Raw genomic sequence first — 17,203 nt, forward strand, 5'->3', positions numbered from 1 at the left:
ACAGAAAAACAATTGAAAGAATTAACAGGACCAAAGCTGGTTTTTTGAAAAAATCAACAAAATTGATAAACCACTGGCCAAACTGACAAAAGGAAAACAGGAGAGGAAGCAAATAACCTGAAAAAGAAATGAGAGGGGCGGTATTACAACAGGCCCAACCGAAATTAAAAGAATCATATCAGATTACTATGAAAAATTGTACTCTATCAAATTTGAAAACCTAGAAGAAATGGATGAATTCCTAGAAACACACTACCTTCCTAAACTAACACAAACAGAGGTAGAACAACTAAATAGACCCATAGCAAAAGAAGAGATTGAAAAGGTAATCAAGAAACTCCCAACAACAACAACAAAAAACCCTGGCCCCGATGGCTTCATTGCACAGTTCTACCAAACTTTCAGAGAAGAGGTTAACCTTACTAGTACTAAAGGTACTTCAGAGCATAGAAAAGGATGGAATACTATCAAACTCATTCTAGGAAGCCACCATATCCCTGATACCAAAACCAGGTAAAGATGCCACAAAAAAAGAAAACTATAGACTTATATCCCTTATGAACACAGATGCAAAAATCCTGAACAAGATCCTAGCCAATGGAATTCAACAACATATCAAAAAAATAATTCACTATGACCAGGTGGGATTCACACCAGGTATGCAGGGATGGTTCAACATTAGAAAAACAATTAATGTAATCCACCACACAAATAAAACAAAAGACAAGAACCACATGATTTTATCAATTGATGCAGAAAAGGCATTTGACAAAGTTCAACACTCATTCATGATAAAAACTCTCAGCAAAACAGGAATAGAAGGAAAATTCCTCAACATAATAAAGGGCATTTATGCAAAGCCAACAGCCAACATCACCCTAAATGGAGAGAGCCTGAAAACATTCCTGTTGAGATCGGGAACCAGACAAGGATGCCCTTTATCACCAGTCTTATTCAACATCCTGTTGGAGGTCCTAGCCAGAGCAATTAGGCTAGATAAAGAAATAAAGGGCATCCAGATTAGCAAGGAAGAAGTAAAATTATATCTATTGGCAGATGACACAATCTTATACACAGAAAACCCTAAGAAATCCTCCAGAAAACTACTGAAACTAATAGAAGAGTTCAGCAGAGTATCAGGATACAAGATAAACATACAAAACTCAGTTGGATTCCTCTACACCAACAAAAAGAACATCCAAGAGGAGATCACCAAATCAATGCCATTCACAGTAGCCACCAAGAAGATAAAATACTTAGGAATAAATCCTACCAGAGATGTAAAAGACTTATACAAAGAAAACTACAGTACACGTCTGCAAGAAACCAAAAGAGACCTACATAAGTGGAAAAACATGCCTTGCATATGGATAGGAAGACTTAACATAGTAAAAATGTCTATTCTACCAAAAGCGATCTATACATTTAATGCAATTCAGATCCAAATCCCAACAACGTTCTTTAATGAGTTGGAGAAACAAATCACCGACTTCATATGGAAGGGAAAGAGGCCTCGGACAAGTAAGGCATTACTGAAAAAGAAGGACAAAGTGGGAGGCCTTCCTTTCCTGATTTTAGAAACTATTATACCACCACAGTAGTCAAAACAGCCTGGTACTGGTACAACAGATACGTAGACCAGTGGAACAGAATTGAGAATCCAGACATAAATTCATCCACATATGAGCAGTTGATATTTGAAAAAGGCCCCAAAACAGTTAAATGGGGAAAAGACGGTCTTTTTAACAAATGGTGCTGGCATAACTAGATATCCAACTGCAAAAAAAATGAAACAAGACCCATACCTCACACCATGCACAAAAATGAGCTCAAAATGGATCAAAGGCCTAAACATAAAGACTAAAATGATAAAGATCATGGAAGAAAAAAATAGGGACAACCTTAGGAGCCCTAATACAAGGCATAAACAGAATACAAAACATTACCAAAAATGACGAAGAGAAACCAGGTAACTGGGAGCTCCTAAAAATCAAACACCTATGCTCATCTAAAGACTTCACCAAAAGAGAAAAAAGCCTACGTACAGACTGGGAAAAAGTTTTTAGCTATGACATCTCCAATCAGCACCTGATCTCTAAAATCTACATGATACTGCAAAAACTCAAGTACAAAAAGACAAATAACCGAATTAAAAAATGGGCAAAGCTATGAACAGACACTTCACTAAAGAAGACATTCAGGTAGCTAACAGATACATGAGGAAATGCTCATGATCATTAGCCATTAGAGAAATGCAGATCAAAACTACAATGAGATTTCATCTCACTCCAACAAGGTTGGCATTAATCCAAAAAACACAAAATAATAAATGTTGGAGAGGCTGTGGAGAGACTGGAACACTTATACACTGCTGGTGGGATTGTAAAATGGTACAACCACTTTGGAAATCAATTTGGCGCTTCCTTAAAAAACTAGAAATAGAAGTACCATAAGATCCAGCAATCCCACTCCTTGGAATATATCCTAAAGAAATAAGAGTTTTTACACGAACACCCATGTTTATTGCAGCACTGTTTACAATAGCAAAAAGATGGAAGCAACCAAGGTGTCCAACAACAGATGAATGGATAAATTATGGTATATTCACACGATGGAATATGACGCATCGATAAAGAACAGTGATGAATCTGTGATCCATTTTATAACATGGAGGAACCTGGAAGGCATTACGCTGAGTGAAATTAGTCAACTCTGAGACCAGAAGAACTAGATGCTGCCAGGCTACCACCACTGAATGCTCTGACTGAGGTCATAATAGATGGTCCCAGATAGAATGGGAGAAAAATATGGAGCAGAAGTCAAATTCTTATTAAAAAAAAAAAAGGCCAGACAAACTGGAACAGTAGAAAGAGAGGACTCCCTGAGACTATTGTCCTGAGACAGTCCATAAACCTAGAACTTAGCCTTGCCCTGAGTTCACCTTTTAGCGAAACATCAGAGTGGCACACAGAAGAAAGGATTTTACCCATAAGATCGTTGCCTTGCTTTAAAACCATCAGTATGAGACCAAAAGGTCAACAATTACTCCAACTTGAAGATGAGAAGATAAAGGGGCAGGGAAAGGTAACAAACTAAACACAGTTAAAGAGACTGTTGACACTCTGCGATAAACTTAACTAATGTCACCGAACAATTTGTGTGGAAATTGTCAAATGGGAACACAGCAAGTTTACACTTGCTGTGTAAACTTTCACCAAAAATTCAATCAAATATTTAAGTTAAAAAAAAAGGAATAAGAGATAAAACTGGAAAAAGCTGAGGTCACATAGTGGAGGACCTTTAATGTTACGGTGGGGTTTTGTAATTAATCCAGAGTCGTCAGAAAAGAGGCATTGACATTTCTGAGCAGGATAGCCCAAACTCACAATGCCAGGGATAGACCTTCAAAAGATAAAGCAGCGTTAGGGTGGAGAGACAGAAAGCAGCAAGAACTTTCTAAAGGTATTTCAGCAATAAAGATCTTAATTAGTATTTCCTTTCAATTAGATCTATGATATGCATAATTTATTTGTAGAGAACATACTTGCTTGTGTCCAAGTCTTGGAGTCTCTTATTGAACTCCGAAGCAATTTCTGTAAAATTCTTCACTGCACTAAAAAGTGAATCTGAAATAGAAGTTAGGACCATCAAAAGCTTGATGAACATATTGTCTAGGGGCATCGTTGTATAGTTTAAACAAAAGGAACAATATAGAAAGCCACCCTCTATCTTTTTGTATTTATACTTTGAATATCTCAAGATATGAACATCAATGAAATGGAAAACATCTTTGTAGACATAAACAGAACATTTGATCATATGGCATCAAAATAATAAACGAATCTAAGCTAGGCTATTGGATTTTAGAGATCAATAAGAACATACGGATACTGAATTTTGAGATTGAGCAACATACCAAATGATACGTTGTATGTTTTCATTTCTTGTGAATGTTTCATTGAAATGTTGTAGATCTCGTCAGCATAATTTCTTAAAACTACAGCATAATTTCGACAGTCAAACGGGAGCACTATGGAGTTGGCTAGTTCAAACACTATCCCGCCTCGAACCTGGGCCACAGTGAGGTGGTATTTAAATGTTGGATCATAAAATTTCTCCACCAATTCATATGTTTCATAGACAGTGTGATACAGTGGATAGCTACTGAATTTGCTTGTTGCCTGCAAAACAAAAACAAAATATATCTCTTATAAGATAGTCTATAATACAATGCATAAAACCTTATTTATTATTAATACTAGTATGAATGTTTTAGTCAGCAATGAGAAGGAAAGGATATAGCACCTCAATAATCCATGTACTAAAGGGCTAGTATTACAGTACTCAAATACAATCTAGGTTTGTACCAATTAAAATATATATGTATATAATATAAATAATATTATTTAAAAAATTCTTTTGGAAAGACCTAGACTGTTTGCCTTTAAGTACATAAGAGCTGTGGAAATGTTTTAAGAATCTGACGCAAGATAACACTGCACCTGAGCAAAAATAATTTAAGAAGACAGTGAGTAAATAAGCACTGGGCAACATCACAGGGTAATACAGCAAATTCCTTAATCACTGAAACATCATGGTTAAATGGCTCTCTGACAAGCAGGGTACTGAAAACCAGAGAGCCAGAGCAGTGAGGGGTTCAGTGGTAGATTCAAAACCTCATTAAAGAGAGAGAAGGAATACTCAGAGAGGTCAAGAAAAAAATAAGAGAACATACAAAAGGTAAGAGGGAAGGACCTTTTTAACTGTGAATTGTTGATTTAGTCCCTTTGTTTACTGTTTTGAGGTTCTTATTTTTTCTTATTGATATGTGAGAATATTTTATATAGTTATGGGTTGAACTGATTGGGACTCTGAAATCAGCTGTTCCAGGATTTAGGACTTAGGGCCACAAACTTTGTGTGGTCACTTAACCTTCCTTTACCTTAGTGTTCTCCTAAGTAAAATGTAGAAAACAATAATAGTATCTTCTCTCATCACTACCGTCATTTAAGCTTGTCCAACTTCCTATGCCACTGGCAGGAGATTGAAGATTTCCTGTCTGGGAAAAATAACTGGCCCAAGAGAACAGACCTATAGGTGCTCAGTGATGGCTGCCTCCCAATGAAGCAGATAGGCCAGGCCATCCCAATCACTGTCCTGTGAAGCTTACCTTTCAACAAGTGCCATCCGTGAATGCAGGGCTTTAATCAGCTTTTCATTGCCTCACTCTTGCATAAGAACAGATTTGAAATGATGACCAAGTATTTGAAGAAAGCATTTAACTTGAAAGATGTAGACCAAATAAACCAACTAAAACCAAAATAACAAAAATTCAGAGTAAAGAGGTAAATACCCATTGCAGTCAAGTCAATTCCAACTCATAGTGACCCTATAGGATAGAGTAGGGTTTACATACTTAAAGCCAAACCCCATAAGGTTTCCAAGGCTATAATCTTTACAGAAGCAGACTGCCACATCTTTCTCCCATGGAGTGGCTCATGGGTTTGAACTGCCAACCTTTCATTTAGCAGCTAAGAGCTTAACCATTGTGCCACCAAAGAGGTAAAGCAAGGAACAAAAGGAAACAATGAAAATGATTTCAAGAGAAAAATGAATGGTAAATGTGAGGAAAATATTCCAGAAAGTATAAAAAGACATAAACTGAAACAAAACAAAAAAAAGGGAATATCAGAAGATAATCTCCAAGCACTACACAAACTAATATTCATTCAAAAAAGAGGAAAAAGCGAAGAAATAATTGAAGAAAAATCTTTCCTAGAACTGAAAGACATGGTTTTCCAGACTGAAAAGCCCACTTTGTGCTCAGCCTGGTGAATGAAAAATGACATACACCAAGGCATATGTGTACATTAAAGCACAGCACTGGTCATAAAGAGAAGATACTAAAATCTTCCTTAAAAAAATAAAATAAGGAGGAATCAAATGGCATCAGATTTCTCAAGAGCAACCTGAATCCTAGAAGACAATGAAGCAGTGAGTTCAAAATTCTGAGAACACAGGACTTCCAATCAAAAACTCTGTGCCCAGCCAAACTACCAAAGAACTGTGAGTTCAGAATAAATGACATCTTCAGACATGCAAGGCCTTTAGTTTTCATATATCTTTTACAAGAAGCTTTTGAAGGATGTGCTCCAACAAATATAGGGCCCAGGTGGTACTGTGCTTAAGAGCTTGGCTGCTATCCAAAAGGTTGCTCCTTGGAAACCCAATGGGGCAGTTCTACTCTGCCCTACAGTGTTGCTATGAGTCGAAATCAACTTGTTGGCAACAGCTAAGCAAGAAAAAAGAAGACATGAAATCCAGTAATCAAGAGATCTAAAACGTAGAGAAATGATGTTACTCTCAGACTAATAGTGAAGGAAAACTCCATAGGCGAGAGCTATGCTGTAGGTGGAGAGCACCATTACAGAAGCCAGAGGAGCAGGAGAACAGCCCCAAGAGCGGGGAATTAAAATCTGCCAGGTCACCTGATATGCTGGAGAATACAAACAGCTTGGTATTCTAATCAACAAGAACATGACAACTGTATAGCGAAAAAATGTAAAGAGAGAAGGTATTTGGGGGTCTGAAGGAGGAGATGATACAAGAGAACTAAATCTCCACCTTCCCTAACCAAAACCAAACCCATTGGTGTTGAGCTGATTACGACTCATAGTGACCCTATCAAGTAAATGGCTAATACATAAAATCGAGAACAAAGAAGCCCCAGCATGAGCAAATTATTTTTAACATGGAGACAGGTATCAGAAGAAACCAATAAAAACATTGAAAGAGTTTTCGTCTGATGAATAGAATCAGTGGTAAAATGAGCATAGAAGTGGGATAAGTGACCACTGTTTTTCATTACATGCCCTAATAGAACTATCTGGTATTTTATAAACTATGTACTTGTGCTACTTTGACCATATAAAAAATAAAATCATCATCAACAACAGGAAAAAAAAAATGAAAGGAATCATGACTTGGTCATGTTCACTGTGTTTTATGACCTTTGTTCATTTAAAGTGACCCTCCTTTTCATGTTTAATGATTGAAGATATAATAAAATATAAAAATCCAAATATTTGCAGATCTCGATACTGATAAAATTTGAATGATAATAGGGAAAGAAGTCAAAGACAATTCCTACATTTCTAATTTAAATGACTAGGTGGATGCAGTGCTGCCAAATGACACAGAAAACATGTGTAAGGAAGTACACGGAGGCTCAAGTTTGCAGATTTTATTGGTCCCAACTGGTATTTGAATGTAGGGCTCAGGGTACCAGATGCAAAAACTCTCTCATGTAGTGCTAGAACAATCTCAACAACCAGACTTCTCCCTTCTGCTCTCAAACTCGTCTATGCGTGAGCCACTTTTTTGGTAACTAAAATGTATTTATAAATTATCTTTACATTGATATAGACTTACCCAGTTTTTCGTGTAGTGAATTCGACCAGAAGCAATGCCAAGTCTTTGGAAGAAAACTTCAAAATCATTACCAGATCCCAATTTGCCAATCCTTTAAGGGATTAAATACTAGAATTATTTCAGAGTAATTTCCTCATCAGTCTAAAGATTAAAGATTCAGTTAAACTAAACTCTATGCACAAATTTTGTTTTTCAGCTATGTAGCCTTACACATGCAATAAAAAAGTAGAGAGGAACAGCAATTCTGCTCACAAAGTATCTATTTTCCTAAGACTGTTCTGTGTCATGGTGATCATTTTATGTCACATTTTTTTAAGATTCATGAGGTTGAAAAATAGTTTCCTTCAGATTACTTCATTCAACTTATTTTGTAAGCTATATTTGTTGTACATGATAAAGTGGGAAGTAGATTGCTTCACTTCACATAATTCAGATATAAATCCTGTCCTTAATAACATAAAATAGTCATACTGTTGCTATCTCTAATCTCAAACTACTGACACATTTATTCCTCTTCACTTGCTAGTGAAGATACAACCAATGGTGAAATGATGTTTCTATCTTTATTAGAATAACCAAAATATTCAACTGTCCAGAATAAAGAATAATTGGAGGATGACTACCCAAACCCAGTGCAGTCGAGTCAATTCTGACTCATAGTGACCCTATAGGACAGAGTGGAACTGCCCCCATAGAACTAGCGGGACACAAATGTAAGGGGGAATTACTTTTCACCATTATATCCACAATGGCCTTTGAGTTCTGTACTACATGTAAATATTACCTATTCAAAAGAGAACAGTTTTTTGATGCCATACAGATTTTAGCTTCAAGGCAAGCAATAGTGTTTTACTTGTGAACCTAAGCATTACTTTTATCAGGTTTTAGAGCCTTTTGAAGAGTTAAATTTTTATTACTCAAGATAGAAAACATCCTTTTATTTTTAACACAATCCCATATTGAATTTAGCAGAAAGGTTTTGTGTGTGTGTGTTGTTTGTTTGTTTGTTCATTTACCTGGGCTTGCCACTGAAGTTGAGTGAAGGACTTTTTTCTTTCCAGCTCTCATAAAGAGATTTTCCTGCAAAGCCTTCATCAGGGCTTTTCAGCTACACAAATTAAAAGTAAAAACACAGAATACTTACAAACCAGTTATATTGAAACCTAACATGTCCTTTAACCAGGGAGGGAATAGTAGCCTGTTGGTCAGCAAACTAAGAGATGCAATCCATATGCTAGTAGTCATTTAACATTACAGTCACGATTTTCTGACAACATGGACAAATGCTCGTGATACGTATGGGCACAACTATATTATATAAAAAAATGCATGGAATGTATAGAAAAGAAAGCTACACTAAATTATTACCAAGCCATTGTCTTTACTGTTTTTTAATTTATTTTATTTTGCTGTTGCTGTTGTTAAGAATATACATACATCAATTCAACAATTTCTATATGTACAACTCAGTGACACTGAGTACATTCTCCAGGTCATATAACCATGCTCACCCTCCTTTTCCAAATTGTTCCTCCCTCATTAACATAAACTCACTGCCCCTAAGTTTTCAAGTTGTTGTTACTAATTTGATCTCATATAGACCGTTATTAAAAGAGCACAATGCTCGAGGCAGACATTCTTACTAATTAAGCTAAACTATTCTTTGATTTAAAGAAGACTTCAGAGGATATTTTTGGTTTAAAGATTATCTCAGGGCAATAATTTCAGGAGTTTATCTAGTCTCAATGGCTTCAGAAAGTCTGAACCAAGCCAAGTGTCTTTAGGTAAATGCTTATACTATTTATTTGGGGGGGGGTGGTATTTTTTTCTGAATTGAGAGAAGCTATGCTCAAAAAAATATATTTCTTCTTCTTTTATAAGAAAGAAAATGAAAAGAGGAAAGCTAGTTAAGGGAAAGTATTTCTTTTATTATTGTTTCTTGCCAGTAAGGTTATCAAAATCATTAAATAATAAATAATGAAACAGTGAAATTAATATTTCATTTAATTAATTGAGTATGTATAGGGTTGCTATGAGTCGGAATTGACTCGATGGCAATGGGCTTGGTTTGGTTTTATTGTAATTGTGTTAAACATTGGGCTGTAGATACATTTTCTGATTTTATAGATGAGAGAACTAAGAGAGTAAAATACAATCGATCATTGAATTCTAGACTCAGAAGATTTGGTGTTAATTGTGTCAAAAACACTTGGCAAACTAACTTTTAATTAATGTCCATAGTTATGTATAGGTCATTGAACATTTGGTATAAATTATTTCATTTCATATTTAATAAAAAATCATAGGCTCTAACTTTCAACAAATTCAATTTAAAAATGTTTATAGGAGTGTCACCCAGGGACTCCTATATGAATTTGTAAGTAAAAAAAAAAAAAGATAAAAATCGTATATACACAACTACTTAAAAAACTTTTTTAAACCTATAAATGTGAGAACAAGTGTACTGTGCCCTTCTGGCCATGTTTTCACATTCTGCTCCCTTTGCAAAATGCCATTTCCTACTTCAACAGAATACCTCCTCCTCCCTCAGGACTCAGCTTCTCTGGGGAGCCAGTTTCAACTTGCCCTACCACAGGCCAGAGGGTGAGGTGGTTCAGTGGTAGAATTCTAAGTTTCCCAGCCAGTGTATCTCATGTACAGCTACCACCCATCCGTCAGTGTAGGCTTGCGTGTTGCTTTGATGCTGAGCGGGTTTCAGTGGAGTTTCCAGACTGAGACAGGCTAGGAAGAAAGGCCTGTCCGTCCACTTCCAAAAATCAGCCAGTGAACACCCTATGGATCACAATGGTGTGACCCCATTGTGCATGGAGTTCTCATGAGTCAGGGCCAACTCTGTAGCAGCTGACAACAACCACCACCCTAGGCCAGTCTGGGTACCCCTCCTCTGATTGCATACCACCTTACATATTCACTGGCCATAGGCTACATAGCTGAGACATAATTAAATACAACTTCTGGGAACAACATTGTCAAAGGGCTATTTAATGACTGAACCCGGGAAGTATCATGACACTCAGCATTGTTTTCAGTCCTACGCTGAAGAGAAAGTAATTCATTCTAACAAAAGTGTTTTAAAAGCACCCTCCTCTGTCCAAAAATAGGAGCCTCTGAAGGGCACAAACAGTTAAGTGCTGAACTACTAGCTGAAAGGTGGTTCAAATTTTCCCAGAGGTGCCTGGGAAGAAAGGCCTGGAGATACACTTCCAAAAGATCACAGCCTTGAAAACCCTATGGAGCAGTTCTACTCTGTACACATGAGGCTGCCATGAGTTGGAATCGACACAATGGCAACTAAAAACAACAACGACAATGTCCAAAAACTTAGAGCAGCTTCATGAGACAATAATGTTGCTTTCACAAAGAAGAACATAACTGGAAGTTAAGGTCTGAGCCAGAGCTGCAGTCCCAGGCAGCCACAGATGATCTTTTGCTGAACAAAAGATTGTGTGGCACAGGAATCAGCACCCTTGCTGAATTCTACGGTAAAGAATCTCATTTTTCACCGCACACATAAAACTCATCGTATACTATATTCTACTGATTTGTGCACTTGCCTGTCCCTCCACCAGACTTTGAGCTTCTCTGGAAGGCACCTGCTATCTTCTGTCTTTGTATTTCCAGGAGCTAGCATAGAGCCTTAGGCTGACTAGGCAGTAAACTCACTATTAAATGAATGAATAAATAAAGGGAGGTGATGCCAGTGACCTTGATGGTCTTAAGCAACCATTTAGAAACTGGTGGATTCATGGGGAAGGAGGACTAAGGTGAAGAGTTGGCTATCAGTCCTGTTGGAATTCAGGTACCACTGCTTGGCCAGGCCCAGTTCTGAGTACTGCTGTCAGAGACTCCTGTCTCTCAGCCAGGCTACCACTCTACTAAGCACAGAGCTCAGTGAACTGGAGCCCAGGGCAAAGTTCAGGCAGTCAGGAAGGGTAGGTACCTGCTATCCTAGCTTCTGCTCCAAATTGATTTGCCCTTGGAAGTTGGCACTAGGTATTTTTATGCATATTCTTTTTCAATCAGTTAGAACTTTTAAACTTTCCTGGGTCCTGAATTAATTGGCATCACTATATTAAGGAGTATAATTCAGTTTTTAAAACTAAGGAGTTAAACCACAGAATCAAGTCCTCTGGTACAAGTTGCACACACAAAAATAAAAAAACCATTGCCTTTGAGTCGATTCCAACTCATAGCTGCCCCATAGGACAGAGCAGAACTGCCCCATAGGGTTTCCAAGGAGCACCTGGTGGATTTGAACTGCCGACCTTTTGGTTAGCAGCCATAGCTCTTAACCACTATGCCACCAGGGTTTCCAAGTTGCATTATAGTGGTGGCTAATCCCCTTCGAGCTCAATTTGCTTATCTTCAAAATGGGACGGTAGACATAATGCTATCCAAAGACTGCCTCACTGTGGGGAGGGGAGAAATGAGTTAATGTATGCAAACACTTGGTTAAACCAAAAAAACCAAACCTGTTGCCTTCGAGCCAAATTCTGACTCATAGCAACCCTATAGGACAGAGTAGAACTGCCCCATAGGGTTTCCAAGAAGTGGCCGGTGGATTCAAACTGCTGACTAATCGTTGCAGCCTGAGCTCTTAAGCAGTGTGCCACCAGGGATCCAACACTTGGTTCCAAAAACCAAACCAAACCTATTGCTGTCAAGTCGATTCCAACTCATAACGACCCTATAGGACAGAGTAGAACTGCCCCATAGAGTTTCGAAGAAGTGGCTGGTAGATTCAAACTGCCAATCTTTTGGTTAGTAGCCTGAGCTTTTAACCACTGCGCCACCAAGGCTGGGTGCTATTTATTAATATGAAAAAAAGTCGTAAAACAACACAGATGTTTAAAATAATAATGGCACTTCAAGGACACATCATTTGCAGAACTTAAATTTTCTTAAATTACATGTAATTTTCTTTTACCTGTTTTGCTAGGTTGTATACCAAGTTGAACATCAGTGGTGTACAGTCAACTCTCAGAGTGTAGTTTCCTGAAAGGTAAGATCAACTGTATTTTATTTCAGTTCTTTCTTTTATTTTTTCATTTAAAGACCATTGCTAACTCCCCAGCCAAAATGATCCTTATAAAATATAAATCAGATAAAAAATCCCCAATGGCTTCCCATCTCACTCAATAAAATCCAACATCCTCACCATGCCCCACAGAGCCCTGCATGAAACAGCTCCAGTCCATCTCTCCAAACTCTTCTCCTTCCACCTGCCTCAAGCATACTCCCACCTCAGAGTCTTTGCAAGTACTATTTCCTCAGCATATATGGCTTACTCCCCCACGTCACTTAGATGTGTCATGTTTTCTAAAACATGTTTTCAGGTGTCATGTTTTCTAAAAGGCTTTCTCTGATCACCCTACATAAAACAGATACTCTTCCTACCACCATCCTAGCCACTTTCTCTCTTGACCTTGTTTTATTTTTCTTCATATCACTTATCTACCGAACATATTACTTATTTGCTTGTTTTTTTTTTTTTTCATAGCTTGTTTGTTTTAATTATCTGGTCATTTGGAGAAGGTACTTTCTTTTATTCACTGCCATACTCCCAGTGCCTACAGCAGCCCTGGTATTTATTTAGCATTTACTCAGTAAGTATTTGTAGGAAAAGTGAATTTGTGAGCCAGGTACTGTCTAGGCTGTTCTCAATAGAGAGCAGAAATGGAATCCCCTTTCCTCAGGAGTTCTCCATCTGGTGCATGTGAGAATCAAACAAACCAGCCCCTAGAGGTTCCCTTGGGGAGCTGTGGGAGCACAGGAAGGTGCAGATGTCAGAATGCAGGGCGGGGAGGTACTAGGACTCTTCAATTGAGTCTCATAGAATCAGAAGGAGCTAGCTGAGCCAAAAAAGAAATGGCATTTGGAGCTAAGGGAATAGCCTTTACAAATGCCCAGAAATGTCAAAGTTCACAGTGCATTCAAAGAATGGCAAAAAGCTTTATCCCAAAGTATAAGGATCACGTCTGGGAACAGCAAAAAGACAGGCTTTATAAATGAATAGTGGCACCACAATGGAATTGTTCATGGAACTTGAAAAGCTAATTCCATAATTCATCTGGAAGGAAAAAAAAAAGCACAAATAGTCAATGAAATGTTAAAAACAGAAGAAATGCTGATAAGAGCTGACTCAGCTCTTTTTGGGGGTAGGGAAGGAGTTTGGCAGCGTTTACTACAATTTAAATGCACATATCCACACCCAAGCATTGTACTTGTCACTCTGTACCCTCATTTTATGTAGAAGATGGCATGTAAATATAAGGTATTTACTGCAACAAATTGAAGCAACCGGACTGTTAAAGAAATTTCCCTATTGAATACAATGCTGAACTTTTACTTTTAAATGAGGCAGATCTATATGTAGGAACATGGAAAGTTATCCGTGACGTGTTGTTCAGTGAGAAAGGCAGGTTGCACGCCCCTTTTATCTGCCATATGACGCCAAGAGTCTGCAAGGTATAGAACAGTGAGAGGCACTAGAGAGTACTGGTTAGACAGAAAAAGTTGCAACAGGTCAGCTCAACTATTCATTCACTAACTGTATGACCTTGGGAAAGTTACTGATCCCTGCTGAGTCTGTTTCCTGTTCTATACAACGGAAACAATGAAAGTACTTGCCTCACAGGGTTATCCTGAGGATTAGATCCATTTTCACATGAAAAACACTTGCACCTGCTGCGCTGCTCCTACTTTGTGTGAGCTAAATTCTATTCTAAACTGAGGGCAGTAGTACCTTTGGAGAGCAAGTAAGATTTGGGAGTTGCTTTAATGGGGATTTTAGCTTTATTTGTAAAATTTTACCTTTTAACATGAGAAGTGCAAAAATATATGACTTCTTGTATTGTTTGATGCTTGATGGTATTTATCATCCAATCAGAGGCATGGGAAAAATGAAGTAAAACGACCAGTGAAGGACACACAGGTAGTCCCTGACTTGTTCGAGCTATGATGAACCACACTTATGACTTCAGTGTATTTGGAACATTGCATCTTCCTGGGAGGAAGTTATGGGAAAATGCATGTAGGTGATATGGAAAAAAATGCTGAGTTACGTGAACACTGTGTGAACATGCTCCAAGCATTTGATCAGGATAATATAATGGAAGAGATCAGAGGGAAAATCGTCCACATGGCAGGAAGGCTGAATTTAGAACTTGATATTGCCTAGGTTGAACAGCTTATAGATCATGAAGAAGGGAAATTGAAAGATCAGGACTTGATGGATTTTGAAGAGGCAAAAACGCTGAAGAAGAAAAATAATAATGAAGAAGAGGAAGGAGAGAAGTTGTCAAAAATTTTTATAGTGAAAAGATTAGCTGGAGCTTTTTCTAAACTAAATCATGGGCTTTAGTTGCTTGAAAACATGGGCCCAAACGCTGATGGCCTTGCTAAAATCTACAGGCAGATTCAGAAAGCAGTGAGTTGTTACTGCAAAATATATGAAGAAAAAAACAAAAGGACCATACAGACAACTCTCACTCATTTTCTGACTAGAAAAGCCATCCCCATTCCCAGGGGTAATCCAGATGATCCAGAACCTTCCACAAGTGGAGTTATTACTGCAACCGACAAAATGCCCACATTCCAATCCTTCATCATCGGAGTAAATTTTTATTATTTGTGTTTTTTATGTATGTATGTATTAAAATACATCTGTAAGTTTATACGTAATGCTTTCAACCGCTACACACAAATAAAGATCAGTTTTATAAAGATACTGATAATAAAAGGCAATACTAATGAAACCTAAAAAAAAGGAAAAAAACGTGATATTCGACTTACACTGGAACTGACTTACAACGGAATCATCAGAACAGGAGCCCGTCATAAGTGGAGACTGCCTGTATAGGAAATAGGAGTTGCAATGGCTGGGATGTTGCCTATTACCAAGGAGTGAAAAGAAGAGTGTTGTGGCTGGAGTGTAGCGACAATGGACTGTTTGATCCGCACAGAAATCTTCATGGAAACCTGAGAATGTCCCTTACTTTGAATCATAGTTTCTTAGAAGCTTATTCATTCCTCAAGGCCTATCTCAAATGACTCTCTCATTTCTCAAGCCTTTCCTGAAGTTTCTTTTTCTTTTTCCTCTGACCCCCCCCAGAGAATTTTGATTGTATATTTCTTACAGTACCTTCATATAGCATAATCCTGACCAAAAAACCAAACCCGCTGCTGTTGAGTCAATTCTGACTCACAGCGACCCTATAGGGCAGAGTAGAACTGCCCCACAGAGTTTCCAAGGAGGGCCTGGCAGATTCGAACTGCTGACCTTTTGGTTAGCAGCCGTAGCACTTAACCACTACGCCACCAGGGTTTCCGTAACATAATTCTAGATTGATTTATTTTATTATCTCTATTAAGTAAGACTGTTCCCTACCTAGTTACCTCTGACTTTTCTGACTCCATGACAAAGCACACTGCATACAGGAGGTGCTCAGTAAATATTTGATGAATTGAAGAAAAAGCAAAACACTTGGTGAATGATGAAATTTTAGTAAATCGGCATTTTTTCAAAACTTATATGTTTGTTATTATGATGAAACTAGGGATTAAACCTAAAGTGTAGTTTCCTCCATCCCACTCTGAAATCATGGAACTCTTTAGTTCCATGATTTCCTCATTCATTCAACAGGTATTTACTGAATTCCTATAACACATAAGGTAATCTAACCGATGAAGCAAATTAAAGAGTGCTGCTTTCCTAATTAGCACTTAGTGCAAAGCAAATGAAAAAAAAAAAAAAATCAACAGATTCCCATCCACATGTTATTGGATTTGCCGGCATTGTTACTGCATAATTTATGAACTAAATGGCTCCTACTAGCATATTCACATCTTTTCCTCTGAAGCCAACAATATTCACCTTCTATAGAAAAATCAGAATTAATATAGGCCACACCACGTTCTTGAAGGAGTCTAGAATTATCCTATAACAAAAAAGAAAGAAAAACATAAGCATACAGCCATATACCCCAGTCCCCCCCCACAAATTCACGTTTACATTTATTGTATACAGATTTCTAAATTCAGCTGGCCCAAGTAAAGCACAATTTGACATATAAAATCTCCAAAAGAACTGGTTTGAAAGAATTTCAATAAAAATTTTTGGTAAGGAACTACATCTAAAACTTTTTAAGACTAAAATTTAAGATAAGAGTGTCCACATACTTAATAGGGCAAGTGGAAAAGGAGTGGATTTTTTAACTACAATAAATATATCCTTCACACAATTTTTTTAGCAAATGTGCATGATCCGAGAAACTCTGAAGTGGAAGTAGAGAATCTTGCCTGACTCACAGGGAATGAGCTATTTAAAATGTATGGTGTTATAAAATGCGGTAAGTTAAATTATGTCTCTATATACCCTGAAATAGTCAAGTATGGAGACTATCTCCTGCAAGATGCTACCATCTATTGGTCAGATTGATAACTACACATTTTTAGAACACTGACCAAAAGAACAATTTTTTTTTTTTTTTGAGAAGTCATTGTGGATTCTGAGTCTCCAAAACATGCAATTTCCTAAGCTTTCTGAATGTAAGAAAGAAACTGAAAAAAAAAAGTGCAACGTTGAGTGATGAAAAAAAGTACAACATTGATATAGACAAATTACACCCTCAAAGTATTTAGGCCCTTCCTGACACAAGCCTAAATCTTTCTTGTAAAAGTTTCAACTAGGTCTACAGGAGTACTGCTTATTTTCCAAGAAAATGGAAGTCTGGAGTATAATAGGAGCCAA

The 17,203-nt window shown here is 37.5% G+C and overlaps 1 protein-coding gene across 1 annotated transcript in view; it reads right to left on the reverse strand.

Moving 5' to 3' along the window:
• The window catches only part of LOC126078777 (Putative N-acetylated-alpha-linked acidic dipeptidase), a 67,462-nt gene that overhangs the window by 12,315 nt on the left and 37,944 nt on the right, over positions 1 to 17,203 (reverse strand). The window contains exons 12-17 of the mRNA XM_049889564.1: positions 16,328 to 16,391; positions 12,380 to 12,447; positions 8,448 to 8,539; positions 7,432 to 7,522; positions 3,917 to 4,181; positions 3,545 to 3,626 (exon numbers count right to left, since the gene is read on the reverse strand). Of these exons, the coding sequence (XP_049745521.1) occupies positions 3,545 to 3,626; positions 3,917 to 4,181; positions 7,432 to 7,522; positions 8,448 to 8,539; positions 12,380 to 12,447; positions 16,328 to 16,391 (662 nt within the window). The remainder of the gene's footprint in view (positions 1 to 3,544; positions 3,627 to 3,916; positions 4,182 to 7,431; positions 7,523 to 8,447; positions 8,540 to 12,379; positions 12,448 to 16,327; positions 16,392 to 17,203) is intronic.

This window comes from Elephas maximus, chromosome 7, assembly GCF_024166365.1.
Source record: "Elephas maximus indicus isolate mEleMax1 chromosome 7, mEleMax1 primary haplotype, whole genome shotgun sequence".
NCBI classification, from domain to species: domain Eukaryota; kingdom Metazoa; phylum Chordata; class Mammalia; order Proboscidea; family Elephantidae; genus Elephas; species Elephas maximus.